We start from the raw sequence: 20,772 nt of genomic DNA, 5'->3' as shown, positions 1-20,772 counted from the left end.
TTACGGAAACTGCCATCTGCACTGAGTTCTTCACTAACTATAAGACATGTGACCTGGGAATAAGGCAAAGAGTTGCAAATATTGTACGGACTGATGATCATTCCAACAAATTGTGTTCCTCCACGTGAAAAGTAATTCTGAAATACATAGGAACCAGTAATTAGACTCTATACACAAAGAAAATTTAATTATTATGTACTTCATATATTTCATGAAACACTATATAGGGAACAGGAAAAACCAGTTTGCAAAACAAGTTTTTAATGAAACCTTTACAATAAAGTGTTTTTGTATAGTGCAACCTTTGCTATTACAAAGCACACTCTGTGATGAAGCAGTCCCATCAGTTTGACTCTTCGCCTTGCTGTGTATTTATATCACAATCCATCTTAAGAATGCAACTAATATAGCACAGACAGAACAGGAACACCATGAGGAATTAGACACTTTGCTAAACTATTAGTTATGTTGACAGGGTGCAATTGGACATGTTGTCTCAACCACCAGGATTCTCCCCTGATTGTGTTAAGCTTCTGGAGCCAGAATTATTTTTGGCAGCCATTATGTCCTGTGCCAGGCAGAAGATCTGCTTGGAGAAAGTGCAGAAAATAGCCATGATGATTTTCAGGGAGATGCTGCCTCATTAAGAATTAAAACATTAAAAAAAGGTGACAATTCTTTTGACAGTACTATTTATCAGCCAATGACCATTACATGCTTACAAAATTTAAATGGACCCTTGGTGCCCAAAGCGGTACTGGACACCAAGGATGAATTGGCCTGTATAACTAGCAATGAAGTGCTATTATTGTAAAGACTGATGATCATCTCAACAACTGAGCTCTTTCAAGTGAAAAATAAATTGATGAGCTTTTTGTCTCCATTAACTGGAGCAGAGTTCCTAAGCTATCCAAGTACATATTTAATGCTTCAGTTGTTGTCCTTAGCTGATAGTGCATATTCAAAATATTTATGCATTTCAGCTGAAAACCTATCTTAATTTGTCTACATGGTAAAACTGGAAAAGGAAAAGACAGCAGTAATTTCAACTTCAGTCATATTGTAAAACATTCTATTAGTTAATTGCTTTGCCCTCCAAGAGGACCAGAACCTTGTTGTAGTTTGGATGCTTAAATGTTTCAGTGATCCGGAGAGCTATGTTGGCCGCATTCAGGGCTTTATGCTTTGGCTCTTGGTCGGATCACCCAGGCCAAACAGGTCAAAGGGTAGAGGCCAGACTAAGGGTCCACTAGTCCTCCTGGTTTGGAGTTCAGCTCAGGGCTAACAACCCTAACTGTTAAAACAAAACTGCTACAGAAACAGCAATGAAGAATTCCCGATGAAGATTGCAACAGTATTCCCGAGTCTCTACCTGGGACTTGCATGACTGACAGTAGTGAAAACCAAGAGGAAGCTCCTGGCACAATGAAGGAAGCTCTGAACACCACCAGAGATGGAGGGCCTTCATTGCAGCCCTAAATGCCTGCGACATAACAGGCAGTAAATAAGTAATTGTTTTGTAATGTTGTTCGATGCCCAATTTTTTTCTTGCAATAAATACAATACCAAGAAAATTTAACTCTTAAAAATAGTTTCTTAAAAGATGAAATGGAGAATATGTGCTCAGTGTTTTCTAAAAAAATTATAAACATTAAAATAAAGTCCTAATTATGGTTTCTTTTTGTTTTGGTATAGATCAGTTAATGAATTGCTAAATGCAAGAAATATATGTTTCTATTTCTATGATGACATTAAAAGACATATGAAAACTCAATTTATATCTTCAAAGCTATTAACTGGAAAATATTTTAATCTCAATTTCTTTAAATCCTGAGCAATGGGAAATGTGTTTTTAATTCTGAACCTTGATTGAATTTGTACCTGATACTTTGCTTGGGTATCGATGTCCCTTAATGATGGATTAGGATCAAAAGCAGGGTGTGAATGGTACCATCCAACAATGCTGTATCCTCGTCCAGCTAGAGCCTCTGATGCTTGGGTTTGTGACACCGGATCCATTTCACACTGAAGTCCTGTGCTTAGGCTGTTGCATGGCTCTGCAACAAAGATCTATAAGCAAGAAAAAATCTGTCAGTTTACATAGATCTTTCTCACAACATGGTCAAAATAATTTTCCTTTTAAGAAAATCATGTGTTTATCACTGTTTTAACAACTTAATTTCAATTAACACTGTGATATTTAGTACCTCTATCCTTGTGCCAATTATTAGAACCGAACTGCTGTAATAAAATACTCCGAGTCATTCAGCATGTAAATAGGTCTTGCGGTTCATCTGCTCCATGCTGACCAAGATGCTCATCTAAAGTAGTCCTATTTACCTAGATTTGGTCCATATCTCTTGAAACCTTTCCTATCCAAATTCCTTTTAAATGTTGTTAATATACCTGCCTCAACCACTTCCTCTGGCAGCTCATTCTGTAGTATTTGACCAGACTCTAGATGAAAAAGTTGCCCCTCAGGTTCCTATTAAATTTCACTCCTCTCACCATAAACCTATGGCCTCTAGTTCTCAATTCCAAAACTTTGGGAAAATGTCCATGCACATTCACCCTATCTATGCCATTTGTGATCTTATACACTTCTATGAGATTACCCCTCATTACTGTTTGCTCCAATTAAAAAACTCCAAACCTGGCCAATCTGACTCTGCAACTCAATCACGCAAGTACTAGCAACATCTCTGCAAATCTTATCCGCACTTTTTCCAGCTTAATGGCATCTCGCCTACAGCAGAGTGACTAAAACTGAACACAGTATCTGACCTCATTAACATCTTGTAAAATTGCAACATATTCCATCTTCTATACTCAGTGCCCTAACTGATTAAGGCCAATGTGCCCTATTGTGGGACACTTCCACAGAACTAACTTCTTGTACTTCTAGGTCCCCTGTTCTACAACACTCCCCAGGGCCCGACCATTCACTATGAAGATCAGACCCCAATTTGTCTTCCCATTATGTAACAGCTCACACTTATACAAATTAAACTCCATTTGCTATTCCTTGGCCCATTTACCAAGCTGATCAAGATCCCTCTGTAAGTCTTGATAGCCATCTTTACAGCCCACAATACCATCTATTTTAGTGTCATCTGCAGACTTACTAGTCATACCTGATACATTCTGAGAAAAGTCATTTATACAGATGAGAAATAGCAATGGGTTTAGAACTGACCCATGGAGAACACCCTTATTCACGGGCCTCCAGTCCAAGAAACAACCTTCCACTTTCACCCTCTGCTTCCTGAGAACACGTTCAATTTATGCATGGAACCTTGCAACCACAAAATGTGAGAGAAAGCACATCTGAATCTATTTGATTTGAAGGCTGAGAGCATTTAGCCGCTTATAGCAAGAGAGAAGCAATACTTTGAGAACAGTAAACCAAAGACTGCAAAGAAATAGACTTTTTAGAAGACGCAGAGAAATGTATTTAATGAATAGGGATTTGAAGTTGTGATCAGTTTTATCTAATGGAGGTTAAAGCTTTTTCTATAAAATTACAAAAGATTATCAATATAAAGGCAATTTTTGCAGAACAGCACAACAAAAATCTGGGTTCTCAAGGTAGATCTAAACTGGTTCATGCATAGTCCTTCAACTACAGACTAGAGAGCAACCAATACTGACTGAGCCTGAATTCTCCCCATATGACTTCATGGGCCGGAACAGAGTAATGCTCAGAATCCATCAGGATACATTTCCAGAATTACTCCAAACAGACATTGCTTCCACGCTCATATTTTACCCAACACTTAACCTAATCTACACTCAGTGGCCACTTTATTAGGCTCAGGAGTGGAACCCACTGTGGCCTTCTGCTGCTGTAGCCATTCTCTTCTGACCTCTCTCATTAACAAGACGTGTTTGCCCACAGGACAGCTATTCACTGGATTCTTTTTTTTTGCACCATTCTCTATAAACTGTTGTGCGTGAAAATCACAGAAGATCCGCAGTTTCTGAGATACTCAAACCACCCCATCTGGCACTAACAATCATCCATGGTCAAAGTCACTTCGATCTTATCTCTTACCCATTCTGATGTTTGGTCTAAACAACAACTGAACTTCTTGAGCACGTCTGCATGTTTTTATGAGTTGACTTGCTGTCACATGATTGGTTGATTAGACACTGGCATTAATGAGCAGGTGTATAAGTGTACCTAATAGGGTGGCCGCTGAGTGGATAGCATAATAATTGTTCAGAGAGCATGTCTGCATGTTTTTATGAGTTGACTTACTGTCACATGATTGGCTGATTAGACACTGGCATTAGTCAGCAGGTGTACAAGTGTACCTAATAGGGTGGCCGCTAAGTGGATAGCATAATAATTGTTCAGAGATGTAAGCCACTGCTTTAATGCAAGTGTGTATTAACTTTGTATAAGTTAATAAAGCTTCCATCAATAAAGTACCTAGTCCTATCAATGACAGTCCCATACACTTTCATGGAATATTAGATCCTGATATCACACCTTGGCAATGGGTGGGATGTGCAGTGGTGTCTGTCGGGCGGTGGAGGCAGAAGCAAAACAGAAACAAATATAATTTAATCATAATCTCACTTACCTCTAATATTTTCTTTCCTGAAGAATATCTCCCGCCTAATAGGCCAATCACTTCTGCCATGGACACATGGGCATGCTAAATCAAGGTAAGAAACACTATTACTAACAGACAGAAAATAGCAGTCAAACATATCAGAATGCACAGAGACTATTTGCATTGTGGAAATTTGTATAAGTATTGTGCCATCAACTGAAATATTTACATACCACTGCAAGAAGATTTTTATAATTATTATTTACTGTACAATTTCACTTTCAGAACATTTAAGTGGAAGTTTCTGGAGCATTAATGGTCTAATATCAAATTCAAGTTCAAATTTAAGTTTAATTATCATTAAACCATACATGAATACAGCCAAACAAAACAGTGTTACTCCAGGGCCAAGGTGTAAAACACAATACCAACGGTCATACACAGCACAAGGCACACATACCATATATAAGACAGCAGTAAAATATAGTCACACATAAAAATCCAAGTCCCTAAGTCCAAGAATGTTGTAGCAGTCTGTAGTTGAACACAATACATCTTGTCATCTGCCGAGCAAACACCGGAAGACAGCACCAACTGCAAAATGTACACCACGACACACCACCTCCAGCACTCTGGTGGAGCTCACCGACTCCAACACCTCTCTCCTGGGTGAATGCAAACAGGTGACACTGCAGCTTGAAGTTCAGTCCTCACTATGACCGAGGCCATGCAGCTTCCTTGCCGTCTGCCAATAAAACAATGAATCGAACTTGCGGCGTTCCACATTAACAATGTCTAATAGGGTTTTGTGACACAAGAGAAGTGACTTAAGATTGCACAACTCCTTTGCTCATGCACCTTATGCCTCTCTGACACAAACAGCAGCACAACCTGCACCAAGTCTATCTCTTTCAGTTTCTGCACCAATGAAAAACTTGCTGATGGAGTAGACCTGCAATACCTTAAGTTCTTAATGTCCAACAGGAACTTATGATCATAAAAAATAGGTTTAAAAAAGACAATAATGCCTTTGGTTGGCCCTGTAGAAGCCGCTGCATCCAGGTGCAATGCTATCTTACCGAAAGTCACTGATATGCCACTACATAATAAAAACACCACAAACTGAATTACAAATCTGTGCATAAACCACTGGCCAGATTGCTACAGAAAAATTGTGGAGACAAAAAGAAAAATAAATTACTTTTCATTAACTAAAGGAGTCTCTTAAGTTCAATACTTCTTTAAATGTGAAAAGCCAACCACAAGAGAAGAAAAAGCATCTGACATTGCTACAAGGTTGAAACCAAATTATTTCTAAAAGACTGACAGAAGATTCAATACTAAAGCCCAATGCACAACATATATTTGAAGGCTGGCATAATACATTGCGCACAGACTAGTCAACCTGGATTTGATTTTGATTTATGGTTTCAGGGAGGCTCTGTCTGTTTGTATCATTATCTGCATGACTTTCTAACTTAGTGCACACCTTGTGTCCTTTATCCAAGACATCAACCTAAAAGAGATATTGACACAGTAAAAGACGTGTCAGACATTACAACAACAAGAACAGCCCGGTATTCATATAGTATGATAAATTTTCCCAAAATAGGTTACAGGAACATTGTTAAATTACACCACACAGGATATAAGGACAGATTAACGACAATTTAATATAGAGTTGACAGGCAGAGAATCTTAGGGAAGGATTTTGTTATCATGGCACTGAAGGAGATAATTAGACCTAGAGCAAACCAGTAAGCTTCAGGTTTTTTGTGGATTTTAGTTTGCTTTGAACACACTGTTTCAATATATACATTTGAAGTGTGATTACACTAAGTCTTGCTGCTAGAATTAATACAATATAAAATTTCTGTAAGGTCTAGAATAAAGTCACATTACTAGGAAGGGAGCCTAGAAATAACCAGATTGGATAACTCAATCTACCCACAGCTGGGTATTTCTTGCAGCCAGCTTCTCATTCTACAATGTAGAATGGATAATCTGTGTTTTTCATTCATGGACTTATTATATGTAAGATTTTTCTAAAATAAGTACTTTGTAAAGTTGATCACAAAATGAGTTTTCAGATGGTGCACTGCTTTTTGTATATTTACATGAAACATAATCTTCAATTATTACAACATTAGCTCAAGGCATTTCTTTTTCCATTACTACTCAATATAATCACATATTTTAATAATTACAATAGATGAGCTCAATTTCACTGCATTAATGTTTTTGAATGATGTCAGCTTAAAAAATTAATCAACATTTCAATGTTCCATCATATATAATTTTAGGATGTTGACATTGTATTATTTCTTTTTTATGGAGACCTGTTACATGTATTAGGCACAGATCATGTTATGAGTCTGTTGTTAATCTGTACAATTATACTATGTTGCTTAATTCCTAAGTTGACAATATAAATATGTACATAAAGACATAAAGAATACAAAGGTTTAAAGTGTTTAAAACAGTTGTCCTTACCATATCCATCACAAGCAATGCCTCTGCAGCTACCTTCACCTGAAATGGCTCCTGCCATGAAAAAAAAGATATAATGACAAATACACCAGAATTTTACACAAAAGAAATTATTAATGTCATCTTTAACCAAAAAAAAACCAGTTCAAATTCATACCAGTTTGTCTTCATTGAAGCAGAGACATGGGATCAGCTGGAAAGGATCTAAAGTGCTAAGGAGAAAATTAGACAGACTTCTGAAGACATGGGTAACAGCAAAGGGGAACATCATATTTAAATAAAATAGGATTTGACTAGTACTTTGCATCTGCAAATTTTTAAAGTATTTTGGCTCTGTGTAGATAATTCAATGAGAAAACTTATTGGATGATAGTGATTTTACTGAGTGAGAAATGAAATTGTGGAGTAAGTCATTAAGCTGCTCTCAACTCAATGTGAAATCCAATTAAAAATGTGGACAACAGTTCACACAATTGTTAACCCAATGTGGTAACTTTAGGCTGCAAATTAGAGTTAGGTTATCATCATGGTAAAAAAGGAAGCCTGAGGAAACTGCCCACACCATTTTCCTGAATTTAGAGAAGCAGTTCTACTTCTCTAAGCACCACTAATAAAGTAATTCAAGTTTGGAAAAATTTTCCATGCACTACAGAGGTTAAGTTGGCTTTGTGGATGCTCTGTCCTTTATGTGAAATGACTTTAAAGAAGTCTTTTATATACTGTACTTCACTTTGTCCTGATTTGTTTGAATTTTTGAATCTTCTGTTTTATCAGGCATTCTTTGAATTTCCCATGGAAACATCAGAGAAAGAGGTCATTCAAATCAGTGCTGTTTCATCCATCAGGCAGAGGAATTTTTTAAAAAAATCAATTATTCTGGTTTTATTATTCAAAAATCAAGAGTTCTGGTGGCAACAGAAGCACTTGCTGATAGCAAAACTTCATGCACTTAAGACAACTGTGTGAAAATTTATTTTGATTTCAGTAAAATTGATTATACAGTGCAACTAGAAATAAAATGTTTCTAAATAGTCCCTCCTACATCAATGAGATGTTCCTAATGTTTCTGAAATATCTAGGAAGGGACTTGGAATTACCCTTATCTTTAACAAATGACTATTTAAAATTAAAACCTGGGTGTACCCTAATCCTATGTATCTAAATAAGGAACAAAGACTGGGTTATTTCAAATATTACAATAGGGCTGTCTTGTCAATTTTGTAGTAAAGCAATTTAAAAGAACAAATTTTCAGCTTGTATAGCTCTATTTATAGCTCTTGAAGCTTCCATACCTCTTTGAATGACGCAATGCTCTTGCTGGTTTTGGAGGCCTGTTCAATACTTCCTTGTGCCTTTTGGCCAGTTCTTCTGCTGTGAGATGCTAAAAATTCATAACAGATCCACTTATTCAATGTATCTATTTATTTCTGCTGATATTTTAGATTAACAGTGAGAACTGCAAGTACTAATAGCTAACACAAGGATGGTCGGGTGGTAACACTGGTTATGCTACCAATAAAAATTCCAAATGGTCTACTGGGCCTTTTTCCATGAGAAAGAAAATCAAAATGCCAGGGACATTCAGGCCCATGGTTATAACACACTAGCACAGATCAGCATGGCAACATCCAGGAGATCATGCTTTCTTGGCTGGAAGGACCAAGAGAAAGGCCAGAAGACAACCCAGAGGACCTCATACATGGGGACTATGAATCTAGAATATGTACAGGTAATCCATTTCCAATAAATTCATGGAAATGTTTTAAAAAACTACAGATGCTGGAAGCACTTAGCAGGTGGCTTCAGAACTGAACTGAATGAGTTTTTAGTCTGTAAGATCATCTCCTGCCTTGTTGAGTGTTTACAGCATTTTCTATTGTTACTCACAACATTGTCAGGAACTCATCACTTCTGTGAAAGTCCAACAAGACTCCAGCAACTCAGTATCATCCAGAACAAAACAATCTGCTTGATCAGAACCTCAATGAATACTTAAGAAGTTCACTCCCCGCTCCGCAACATATCATTTCCCTATCACCTCTAGCTTGTCCCTCTTCCCCTTCCCATCTTTTAATTTTGATATCTTCTTTTCCAGTCCTGATGAAGGGTCTCAGGCAGTAACATTGTCTGTTTATTCATTTCCATAGATGTTACCTGACCAGCTGAGATCCCCCAGCATTTTGTGTGAGTTGCTCTGGATTTCCAGCATCTGCAAAACCTTTTGTGCATACCAGTTACAAGACGTTTTATAAACAACCTAGCAGGCATTCTTTGACACACACCACATTCTGTAATTTTCCCTCCAAGTGACATCAGAATCAGAATCAAAAACAGATTTACTATTACTGCATATGTTGTGAAATTTGCTGTTTTGTGGCAGCAGTACATTTCAATACATAACAATAAAAATATATAAATTACAACAAGAAATATATATCAAAAATAAATGAAGTAATGCAAAAAAAAAAGTGAAAAAAAAGTGAGGTGGTGTTATAGGATCATTGTCCATTCAGAAATCTGATCATGGGGGGTGGGGGAAGGGGAAGAAGCTGTTCCTGAAACATTGTGTGTGTCTTCAAGCTCTAGTTCCTCCTCCCTGATGGCAGCAATGAAAAGAATGATGGGTGATGGGGGTCCTTAATGATGGATATTGCCTTTTTGAGACATTGCTTTTTGAAGGTGTCCTTGACCATGATGGAGCTGGCTGAGGTTACAGCTTTCTGCAGCTTTTTCTGATCAGATGGTGATGCAACCAATTAGAATACTCTCCAATGAACATCCACAGAAATTTGTAAGAGTCTTTGGTGGCATACCAAATCTCCTCAAGCTCCTGTTGTGCCTTCTTTGTAGTTGCATTAATATGTTGGAACCGGGATAGATCTTTGGAGATGATGTCCCCCAGGAACTAGAAACTGCTCAGTCTTTCCACTACTGATTCTGTGGTGAGGAGTAGTGTGTGTTCCCTTGACTTCCCCTTCCTAAAGTCCGCAATCAATTCCTTGGTCTTACCAACAATGAGTGTAATGTTGTTGTTGCAACACCACACAACTAGCTGATTCTTCTCACTGCTGTATGTCTCGACACAGTCTGAAATTTTGCCAACAATAGTTAAGTCACTGGCAAATTTATGGATGGCTTTTGAGTTGTATCTAGCCGCATAGTCATGGATGTAAAGAGATCATTCTTGAGGTGCAGTTGTGTAGACTGTCAGCGAGGAGGAAATGTCATTTCCGATCAACAGTGACCGGAGTCTCATGGTGAGAAAGTCAAGAATTCAGTTGCAGAGGGAGGTACAGAGGCCCAGGTTTTGGAGCTTGTTTATTAGAACTGAGGGTATGATTGCATTGAACGCCGTCATCAATAAACAGCAGCCTGACATAGGTACAGCTATCATCCAGGGGATCCAAGGCTGAGTTGGAGAGCCAGTGAGATTGCATCTATTGTAGGCCTGTTGTGGCAATAGACAAATTGCAGTAGTTCCAGGTCCTTGCTTAAGCAGGAGTTCATTCTGGCCAAGACCAACCTCTCAAAATATGATCACAGTAGATGTAAGTCCAACAAGATAGTGGTTGAGGCAGCTCACCCTGCTCTTCTTGGACATACCACCCTGTTGTGGAAGTAATGGTTCAGCAAAATGTTTAGTCTACTCACTTAAATGTTTTGCCTAGGTGCACAATGAGAGTACTTTCACCACAGGATCCACAGTCCAAGGCAGTGGCTGAACATTATCTTCTTAAGAACAATTAGCAGTAGACAAAAATTGTTGTCATTGCCTGTGTTAGCCTCTTCTGATGAATGAATAAAATATATATCCAGCAGGAGTTATGAAAAACCATGTTCAGAATTCAAAAGGACTACAATTAGGCTTTACAATTCAACCGCCAGGACTTAAAAACTTTTTAAAAGCTATTATTAATGCTTTTTGAGATAATGATCTAGATGCATATCATATTTTTTACTGAGTTAAGTATTGTATGTAATTAGTTTTGCTACAACAAGTGTATGGGACATTGGAAAAAAGTTGAATTTCCCCATGGGGATGAATAAAGTATCTATCTATCTATCTATCTATCATATGAAAATGCTTTCTGTTTGTACTGGCACAAATATCTGAGAATCATAATACTAAATATTATAATTGTTGCTCCAACTTCCAAGTTTACGACAAAACTTTTTTTGTCAATAGTGAAATCCAGAGAACTGATAGTGGGTGATTTTATGAGACTGCATTCACTGAAGGACAGAGAGGTGACTGGACCATTACTCAAAACATGTGGCATGGACCTTAATCAAACTATTCCATAACAATGGATTATAAATGGAATTCAATTCCTTCAATGTAGATTATTCTTGGAATTTATCAATTTTCAATCCAATTTCTCTACTGTTTTCAATTTTTCATTTTCAATTTTTTTGACTAACATTCATTTCCTCCAGTTCCTCTTTTTTGTTGGATCCTTGATTCTGTGGTGCCCTCCCTTATTAATTATGCAGTACCATCCCTTCTATTTTTTGCCTTTCCTTTTGAAATATAAAATATCCTTGAACATTTATCCGTGGCGTGACCATCTTTCTCAACATAATACTTGACCTCAAAGATGCACTGCAGTGACTTAAGTCCTAACTTCAAAATGCAGAACCGAAGCTGCTGCAACTGGAGACACTTCCTGCATATGTTGCTGGTACTCTGGAAGTGTCCATGACCTACCTCCACATGCTGTAGGATGGGCTTTCCATTGCCCTCCCATGCTTAATGACGATAAAAGTATCAGACAAAACTGACACAGCTGAACCAAAAGCCTGCATTAGCATTCTATCACAAACCCCTCTCTTTTTTGCCCTTACTTCAACAAAACATATTTACTCATCAAACTGCACACTATGCAATGTCAAATTAAACATTCTATCCTCACCACTCCTCTGCTTTGCTTTTAGATCTACCATCTACGTTTGAATCAAGGTTGTTAAAAAATCATGGACAGAATAGTGAACAGGCATCAAATGAAAATGTTATCATCAAACCTATCACTTTGTCTATGACGAGGTAGGTAAATGATTGGATTCCATTTATCTATTTTCAGAGGCAGTAAACTCATGTCCAATCTTTCAGTGTCAAGTGAGTACTCATTTCATAACTTGTTTCCTATGGCAGTTGACATAGTGTATCGTTCTCCAACACTACAGAAGGGACAACATTAAGGCCAAAAACTTAAGAAATTAAGAAGGGTGATATTTTCACTATTGGTTTTATTACTGCATAATTCTAAGCTATACAGATCGATATAAGTGAATGTGATATAACTGCAGTTCTGTATTCACATTCTTTGTGAATCAAATCAAGCTAGTTTCTGCTTCATCCAGAGGGACACAAATATCTAGTGTAGTCATAAACAAATGTTTTTGTTCTGTTCTCCAAATTAAACTGGAAATAGGATGCATTTTGGTTTGATAAAAATGCTATTGTTTACAGAACCAATCAGAGCGATCTCCACACTGAATCAAGAGCATGTCCTCATCACTTTTTTTTACCAGCTTCTTCGATTTTAAATATTAAGTACATGATTTTTAAAATTTAGAACCTCACTCTGAACTAATTCTTATTTCTTCCAAATTATGACGAATACATTTTCCTTAATTTGTAAGGTTAAAGTAGAAGTCTGTAAATAGCAGGTGAATACAAAAGTGTACAACTCCAGTTGCGAAATATTTTAATAGCATAAGAGTATTAATCATTTAATGCAAGCACTTCTAAATACCTCAAACGTTTGCCCCTCCAGATCCCTAGCATCACACCAGTTGCCCCAAGAATCGCGCACACGGCGCTTTCTGGTACGCTGCAAAAAAAAAACAAGAAATGGCAACAGGTAAAATGATATCCAATGCTTTTAATAGTAATTTGTAAAAATCTGTGAAATACTTGGCAATAGTCTCAGGTCAAATGTATATTTTCCCAGAATCAATATTTTGATCTCCATAGAAACCTGTCCTTTTTAACAAAAACAATAGATGTCTAAAGGACAAACCCTCATATATGTTACCGAAAGTACAGCATATACAGCCAATCAGGTAGTTTTGCACAAGGTGGAATTTGGAAAAAAAACATAATCAGGCAGAGGAAGTGTACACTAAAGGAGCTGGGCTGGCTAACACTAAGTAAACAGATCATTAACTTTGAAAGCACCCTAAAACACGGTGTTAAAACACATTGTGACACTAATTAAGGAGCAACAGTTATGTCTAATCTAAAACAGACTTTCTTGATAACCGTTGGTTAACTGATGACATTTTGGGGCTGCAATAGTAAAGACGAAAAAAACAGGTTGTGGTTATTTATAATGGATTTAATAGATAACTTTTTATTGAAATGGAAGTCATGACTTCTCAAAATTATAAAAAGTTTTGCAACAGTAAATAATGAACGTTTTCTCCCCACCAACCGGAAAAATCAGTATCCCATGGAAAAGTATAAAATGAGGTCATTTTCAAGGAGAAACACATCAAGATTTAAAGCTTAAATATATCAGATTTCTGAAGTGAATACTTAAAAATATTTTGAAACAGAAGAAAACACAAAGTATACTGCAGATGCTGTGATCAAATCAAGACATACAAACAAGCTGGATGAACTCAGCAGGTCGGGCAGCATCCACTGAAAGGAGCAGTCAACGTTTCGGGCTGAGACCCTTCGTCAGGTCTGAAAGAGGAGGGGGCAGGGGTCCTCCAACCTGAGTTCTCAAAGCAACACCTCATATACCGTCTGGGTAGCCTCCAGCCCCTTGGTATGAACATCGAATTCCCCAACTTCCGGTAATTCCCTCCCTCTCCCTTCCACCATCCCAGTTTCACTCTGCCCCCTCTTCCAGCTGCCTATCACCTCTCATGACTCTGCCTTCTTCCACTACCCACAGTGCTTTCTCCTTTCATTCCTTCTTCACCTCTCCGGCCTATCACCTCCCTGCTTCCCCTCCCCCACCCCTTGATCTTTCCTCTGATTGGTTTTTCACCTGGCACCTTCCACCTTCCCCCCACCTTCTTTATAGGGCCCCTGCCCCCTCCTCCTTCAGACCTGACGAAGGGTCTCGGCCCGAAACGTAGACTGCTCCTTTCAACTGATGCTGCCCGACCTGCTGAGTTCATCCAGCTTGTTTGTATGTTTTGAAACAGAAGAATGTAAATGAGGTAGAAAGAATATGAATGTAACTGGAAACAGGGAGAGTTTTGGGTTCAGAGTAGAGAACTTGAATGATATTTAGAATTCTTCTACATCAAATTTAAGATTCAATACGGGGTTGGTCAAAATAATTACGGATCAGTTGGAACACAACTCAAGTTCAAACTTTTAAAGCACCAGTGCAGCAAGAACCCTACTTATGCATGATACACCATCACACTGAGCACGGGGGTCCCCCAGGGCTGTGTGCTCAGTCCACTGCTGTTCACTCTGCTGACCCGCGACTGTGCAGTAATACACAGCTCAAATCACATCAAGTTCGCCGATGGCATAACCGTGGTGGGTCTCATCAGCAAGAACGACGAGTCAGCATACAGAGAGGAGATGCAGTGGCTAATGGACTGGTGCAGAGCCAACAACCTGTCTCTGAATGTGAACAAAACAAAAGAGATGGTTGTTGACTTCAGGAGAGCACAGAGTGACCACTCTCCACTGAACATTGATGGTTCCTCTGTTGAGATCGTTAAGAGCACCAAATTTCTTGGTCTTCACCTGGCGGAGAATCTCACCTGGTCCCTCAACACCAGCTCCATAGCCAAGAAACCCCAGCAGTGTCTCTACTTTCTGTGAAGTCCATCTCCCACCTCCCATCCTCATCACATTCTACAGGGGTTGTATTGAGAGTATCCTGAGCAGCTGCATCACTGCCTGGTTCGGGAATTGCACCATCTCGGATCGCAAGACTCTGCAGCAGATAGTGAGGTCAGCTGAGAAGATCATCGGGGTCTATCTTCCCGCCATTACAGACATTTACACCACACGCTGCACGCGCAAAACTAACAGCATTGTGAAGGACATCACACACCCCTCACACAAACTCTTCTCCCTCCTGCCATCTGACAAAAGGTACCGAAGCATTCAGGCTCTCATGACTAGACTGCAACAGTTTCTTCCCCCAAGACATCAGACTCCTCAATACCCAGAGTTTAGACTGACATCTACATCATGTATTGTTACATTGAAATTTGTCCTCTACTGTGCCTATTGTCTTGTTTATTAATTATTTATTTAGTAATTAATTATTGTACTGCCCTGCACTGTTTTGTGTACTTTATGTAGTCCTGTGTAGATCTGTAGTCTAGTGTAGTTCTTGTGTTGTTTTACGTAGTCCAGTGTAGCCTTGAGTTGTCTCACATAGTCTAGTGTAGTTTTGTGTTGTTTCATGTAGCACCATGGTCCTGGAGGAACGTTGCTTCGTTTTTACTGTGTACAGCAGCTTATGGTCGAAATGACAATAAAAAGCGACTTAACTTGACTTGATAAATCTAACTAGCCGTGAATTATATTTAATAGTCCATACTCTTCCTAAGTTTCTAGGTGATTCTGGTTTAACGCTGAGTTAGGAAGTATTATGACAGATGGCTTGCATAGCACATAATTCTGTGATCTATAAAGATATGATAGGCTAATTTTATTTCATCAATTTTGGTGTAAAAGGCTGCAATAAAGTGGTAGCTCAATTGCTATCTATATTCTACTCACCATTGATTGTAATCTCTGAGCAAGCACGTATGTCTGTACACTGTCCTTCCCCTCTTCTCTATTGCGGGTTCGATCCGCAGGTCGTGGTCGATTATATACTGCTTGCTCTAGTAAAAGAGAAAGGACTAAGTAATTTTACTAAAACCTATCAACCATATATTGTGGTATTAAAATGCTTAGTTCAGATTTTGATTTATGTGGAATTTCAATGCCAATATCACTGGAATGATTAAATAGCAGATTATCAGAGTTTTATTTAATGTAGGTGGAGCATTAGTCAGCCATGAAAAGCCCTATTTCTGGTGATACTTCTGTAACTCAAGATTATTGTAATGACCATTTAAAAGTCAACATATGCTGATAATACAGTTCATCAACATGCTTTCAGTATCAAAAAACAGCTGTTAAAATGTTAGATACCAGATGCAACTTTCAAACTTGACATTTTGATGTGGAACAAAACAAAGAATAAATAATAATATTTAACTGGCAGAATTAGAATGTAAAATTACCAAACCTCTAGTTTAAGATATATTTCTTATCCCATAGAATAACAGATACATTAAAATAACATTTCACAAAACCTGTTAATGGCAATTATTATGTTTAAAGTCAGTTTAACTGATAGTAAAATAGTTACAGAATTGAGGATTAGGAGGACCATAGTGTTCAAACAGTATGTAGAACAGGGTAATTCCTGAGCTGCTGGAATAAGAAAGGAGACACACAGCTGGTAATAGCTGATAATACAGCAAGAAAAAGTGAAAACCTGTCGCAAAACTAGTTTAAATTATACTGAAAAGAAGTATCTGATTTACACAACAAACAAAATTACATGGGCACTTTATTTTGTGCTTGAATTAAGTGTTGAGAGAAACTCTGAAAGCATGAACCAGGCTTGTTAGAAGGCAGGGCTTTGTAATCCTATTAACGAACAGCAGTCATAGTTGGTGCTGCCAACTTTGGGTTTGTATTTCCCAATTTGAGCAAAGTACACTGGGTTTACTGAGGGCATCAAAGACAAAGAGCTGACAAGCAAGCCTACTCATTATTTGATTGTGCAAAAATGGAGTAACCATTTTTCCTTTACTTTTTAAATCTTTTTATTAATTTTAAACAAGCATAATAAGAAAAACATCGAGTACAAAGAGCTTGAGAGTACATAATAGGTTGAAGCACAGATACAAACAGTTGATAATCCACATATAATAACCTCCCAAAATCATAGTAGGTTGAGTAACCATTTTTTCATTGATAGTTAATATGTGTGAAAAAGTATCATTGTTCCTGATATTAAGAAATGAGGTACCATCTTGACAGATGCTCCTCAAATCTATTTCCAGTATTTTCTATTTTCTTCCACTGTTTCTAATTTTTAATCAGCCTTTTGTTTTATCTCCAATGTAGCCCAATTCTTGGCATTTTATGTGCTATGCACAACTACAGCATACCATTCCTGCACAGTTCAGCCCTTTGCAGGAATATGTCAAAAATGGAGTTATAGCGCCACCCAAAGGAAAGTTCAGATGTAGTTGCAATAAAACCCAGACAAAAGAATTATCTTGGATGAATTTTAACTTGCCAGTGTGGAGTGAGGGACTCCAGAGTTAAGGAAATCTACTAGTTAGTGTGAGGCTCAGTTAATGGCTTTGTAATAGCATTGTTTCTGTGTTTCCGGGTAACCTGCTTGACTGGGTGCAATAATAACTTGCACACATCAATTTAACTCTAGCATTTAAATTGACAGCAGAACACAGCAAAAAGAGATTACAAAGGACCGGTGAACAGACAATCCTGCTCTATTTAATGATATGCTTTGTGGGATGCCATAATTGGGAAGCCTGAGGTTGCAGAGAGACAGTTTTATCTGCTGACTAGCGGGAGACGGTCCAAGGCGGCATGATACCTAAGTGAATGGCAAGGGTATGATCCCATTTGCCTGGATTCTAGACTGAACATAATCTCACTACCTCTTCAGTTTAAGAAAGGCGATCACATTAGAATATTCATCCCACATTCCATTTGTACATGCAGTAGCAATACGTGACCACAGGACATCAAACCTAATAGCCATTCAATAAAAAAAATGAATGTCACCAATCCACACTGTATGTAACACTGTCTTGAAGTCAGCACTGTGTGAAAATAATGATGCAAATAATAACCCAAAACATTCTTATCTTGAAAACTCTAATGTAGCAGACATGCACATGATGACAAGAAATGCACCTCAGGGGAGATCATTTGTGCCAAGGGTGTATCCCCAGAAGACTCATGCAGACAATCTACCATCTCAGAAAACCTTTCTTCACTAGGGTTGTTTACAAAGATTTTCACCTGATAACTTGCACATTGTAAGTGTAGGTAGGACAATCTATCACAAGGTGCACTTGATTCTGGCATGGTCCCGGAGGACTGGGAAATTGCAAATGTCACTCCACTCTTTAAAAAGGGAGGAAGGCAAAAGAAAGGAAATTATAGGCCAGTTAGCCTAACCTCAGTGGTTGGGAAAGTGTTAGAGTCTATTATTAAGGATGATGTTTTGAGGTACTTGGAGACTAATGACAAAATAAATCAAAATCAGCATGGTTTCTGTAAAGGGAAAACTTGCCTGATAAATCTTTTAGAGTTCTTCAAGAAAGTAACTAGCAGGGTGGACAAAGGAGAGGCAGTGAATGTCATTTACCTGGATTTTCAGAAGGCATTTGATAAGGTGCCACAAACAAGGCTGCTTAACAAGATAAAATCCTATGGTCTTACCAGAAAGATACTGGCATAGATAGTGGAATGACTGATGGGCAGGAGGCAGCGAGTGGGAATAACAGGGGCCTTTTCTGGTTGGCTGCCGGTGACTAGTGGTGTTCCTCAGGGGTCAGTATTGGGACCACTGCTTTTCATATTGTTTGTCAATGATTTAGATAATGGAATTGATGGCTTTGTGGCAAAGTTCGAGGATGATATGAAGATAGGTGGAGGGGTGGGTAGTGCTAAGGAAGCAGTGCGATTGCAGTAGGACTTAGACAAATTGGAAGAATCGGCAAAAAAGTGGCAGATGGAATACAGTGTTGGGAAGCGTATGATAATATATTTTGGTAAAAGGAACAAAGTGCAGACTATTATCTAAATGGAGAGAGGGTTCAAACATCAGAGTTGCAGAGGGACTTAGGAGTCCTTGTACAAGACCCCCACAAGGTTAATTTACAGGTTGAGTCTGTAGTAAAGAAGGCAAATGCAACGTTGACATTTACTTCAAGGGGAATATAGTATAAAAGCAAGGAGATAATGCTGAGCCTTTATAAGACACTAGTCAGGCTGCACTTAAGAGAGTTGTCAGCAGTCATGGGCCCCATATCTCAGAAAATATGTGTTGTCATTGGAAAGAGTCCAGAAGAGGTTCACAAGGATGATTCCAGGGATGAAGGGTTTAACAGCATTTGGTAGCTTTGGGCCTGTACTCACTGGAATTTAAAAGAATGTGGGAGGGATTTCATTGAAACCTACCGAATGTTGAAAGGACTAGATAGGGTGGATGTGGAGAGGATGTTTCCTATCGTGGGGTTATCCAGAACTAGAGGGCACAGCCTCAAAATTGAGGGGCAACCCTTTAGAACAGAGGTAAGGAGGAATTTTTTTAGCCAGAGAGTAGAAAGTCCATGGAATGCTCTGTCACAGACTGTGGTGGAGGCCAAGTCCGTGGGTATACTTAAGGGGGAACTTGATAATTTCCTGATTGGTCAAGGCATATGGAGAGAAGGTATGGTGTTGTGGAATCCAGGAATCAGCCATGATGGAATGGCTGAGCAAAGTCAATGGGCTAAATGGCCTAATTCTGCTCCGGTCTTATGGTCTTATGACTCTAAAAGGCTTTAGAACTAAATGGCATCTGGTCAAAAGCAGGCTAGCAGTCAGAGAAAAAATCTGAGTAGTCTACCATTACCTCTGCTGAAGCTAAGATGCTGCACCATGAAGCAGTAATCAGAAAAGTAAGAATATGCAGTTCAAATGGATATGAACCTATGTGCTTTGCATGGTGGATTTGGTTTCCATTGTTTTGATTCATTTGAATATTGTTTGTTCCCATTACTTTCTTCTTGCTGGGTTTTGGTTAGTCCACAGTAATTTGCTTCTCACATGTGCTGAAAGTCAGGCATGAACTGGCACCTACCATTAAGGAGCTGTGAATGCAACGCTGACTGGTTTGTATTGGGGAGTTAATTGGGGACAGTGAGGCTCTCAGGTAAAATGGATGGATGGAGCCCAAAGAAACTCTGCAATAATCAGCACATCATAGGCAGGAATGAGCATTACTCATGCTGCACTGGTCTCACACATTCCTCCTTGGAACCACAAGTGCTCTTTATCTTTTTCTATGTAGAATGCATTGCCTAAGGTGGTAATGAGGGAAAGTACTCTTTCAACATTTAAAAAGCATCTGGACAAACACTTGAAGCACAAAAGCATTGTGGACTATTAAACAAGAGTTTGTAAACGGGATTAGTGGATATGCTGCATCTGTTGCTACATTGTATGACATTTTAATGCAACAAGATCACTTCAGCTCTGAGCCTACTCATTTAAGCATCTCAAAGTCAAAGGGTATTTGCTTATTGGTCCAAATCATTGGACCTCTTTTGGATACAACAGCAATGTTTACAACATTTTTTCTTGTTTCTGGATAGACAGTTTTGAGGTACAAAAAGATCAGGGAAGACAAGACTGTTATAAGATAAAACATTTTGTTAGCTGCCTTACAATCTTTCGCACACTACATGAAATTCTTTGTGTGGTTATACCTCAGCTGCATGTTGATGAAATGCAAATAATGCCATTTGAAGAATATTCCAGGTGATTTAAGCCTTAACTGTCATTGGCATAAGACCTTAAGACCATAAGATATAGGAAAAGAATCAGGGCATTTGACCCATTGAGTCTGCTCTGCCACTTCATCATTTTTCCTCTCAGCCCCAATCTCCTGCCTTCTCCCCATATCCCTTCATGCCCTGACCA

General features: G+C 38.5%; 1 protein-coding gene across 1 annotated transcript in view; it reads right to left on the bottom strand.

The window, feature by feature from the left end:
* Positions 1 to 20,772, bottom strand: part of mysm1 (Myb-like, SWIRM and MPN domains 1) — a 125,098-nt gene that overhangs the window by 34,184 nt on the left and 70,142 nt on the right. The window contains exons 10-17 of the mRNA XM_073063091.1: positions 15,766 to 15,872; positions 12,809 to 12,886; positions 8,345 to 8,433; positions 7,210 to 7,264; positions 7,056 to 7,106; positions 4,590 to 4,664; positions 1,882 to 2,070; positions 5 to 137 (exon numbers count right to left, since the gene is read on the bottom strand). Coding sequence (XP_072919192.1) covers positions 5 to 137; positions 1,882 to 2,070; positions 4,590 to 4,664; positions 7,056 to 7,106; positions 7,210 to 7,264; positions 8,345 to 8,433; positions 12,809 to 12,886; positions 15,766 to 15,872 — 777 coding nt within the window. The remainder of the gene's footprint in view (positions 1 to 4; positions 138 to 1,881; positions 2,071 to 4,589; positions 4,665 to 7,055; positions 7,107 to 7,209; positions 7,265 to 8,344; positions 8,434 to 12,808; positions 12,887 to 15,765; positions 15,873 to 20,772) is intronic.

This window comes from Hemitrygon akajei, chromosome 12 (genome assembly GCF_048418815.1).
Source record: "Hemitrygon akajei chromosome 12, sHemAka1.3, whole genome shotgun sequence".
Taxonomy (NCBI): domain Eukaryota; kingdom Metazoa; phylum Chordata; class Chondrichthyes; order Myliobatiformes; family Dasyatidae; genus Hemitrygon; species Hemitrygon akajei.
Note: the sequence above shows the minus strand (reverse complement) of the source record. Positions and strands in the feature narration are given on the sequence as shown.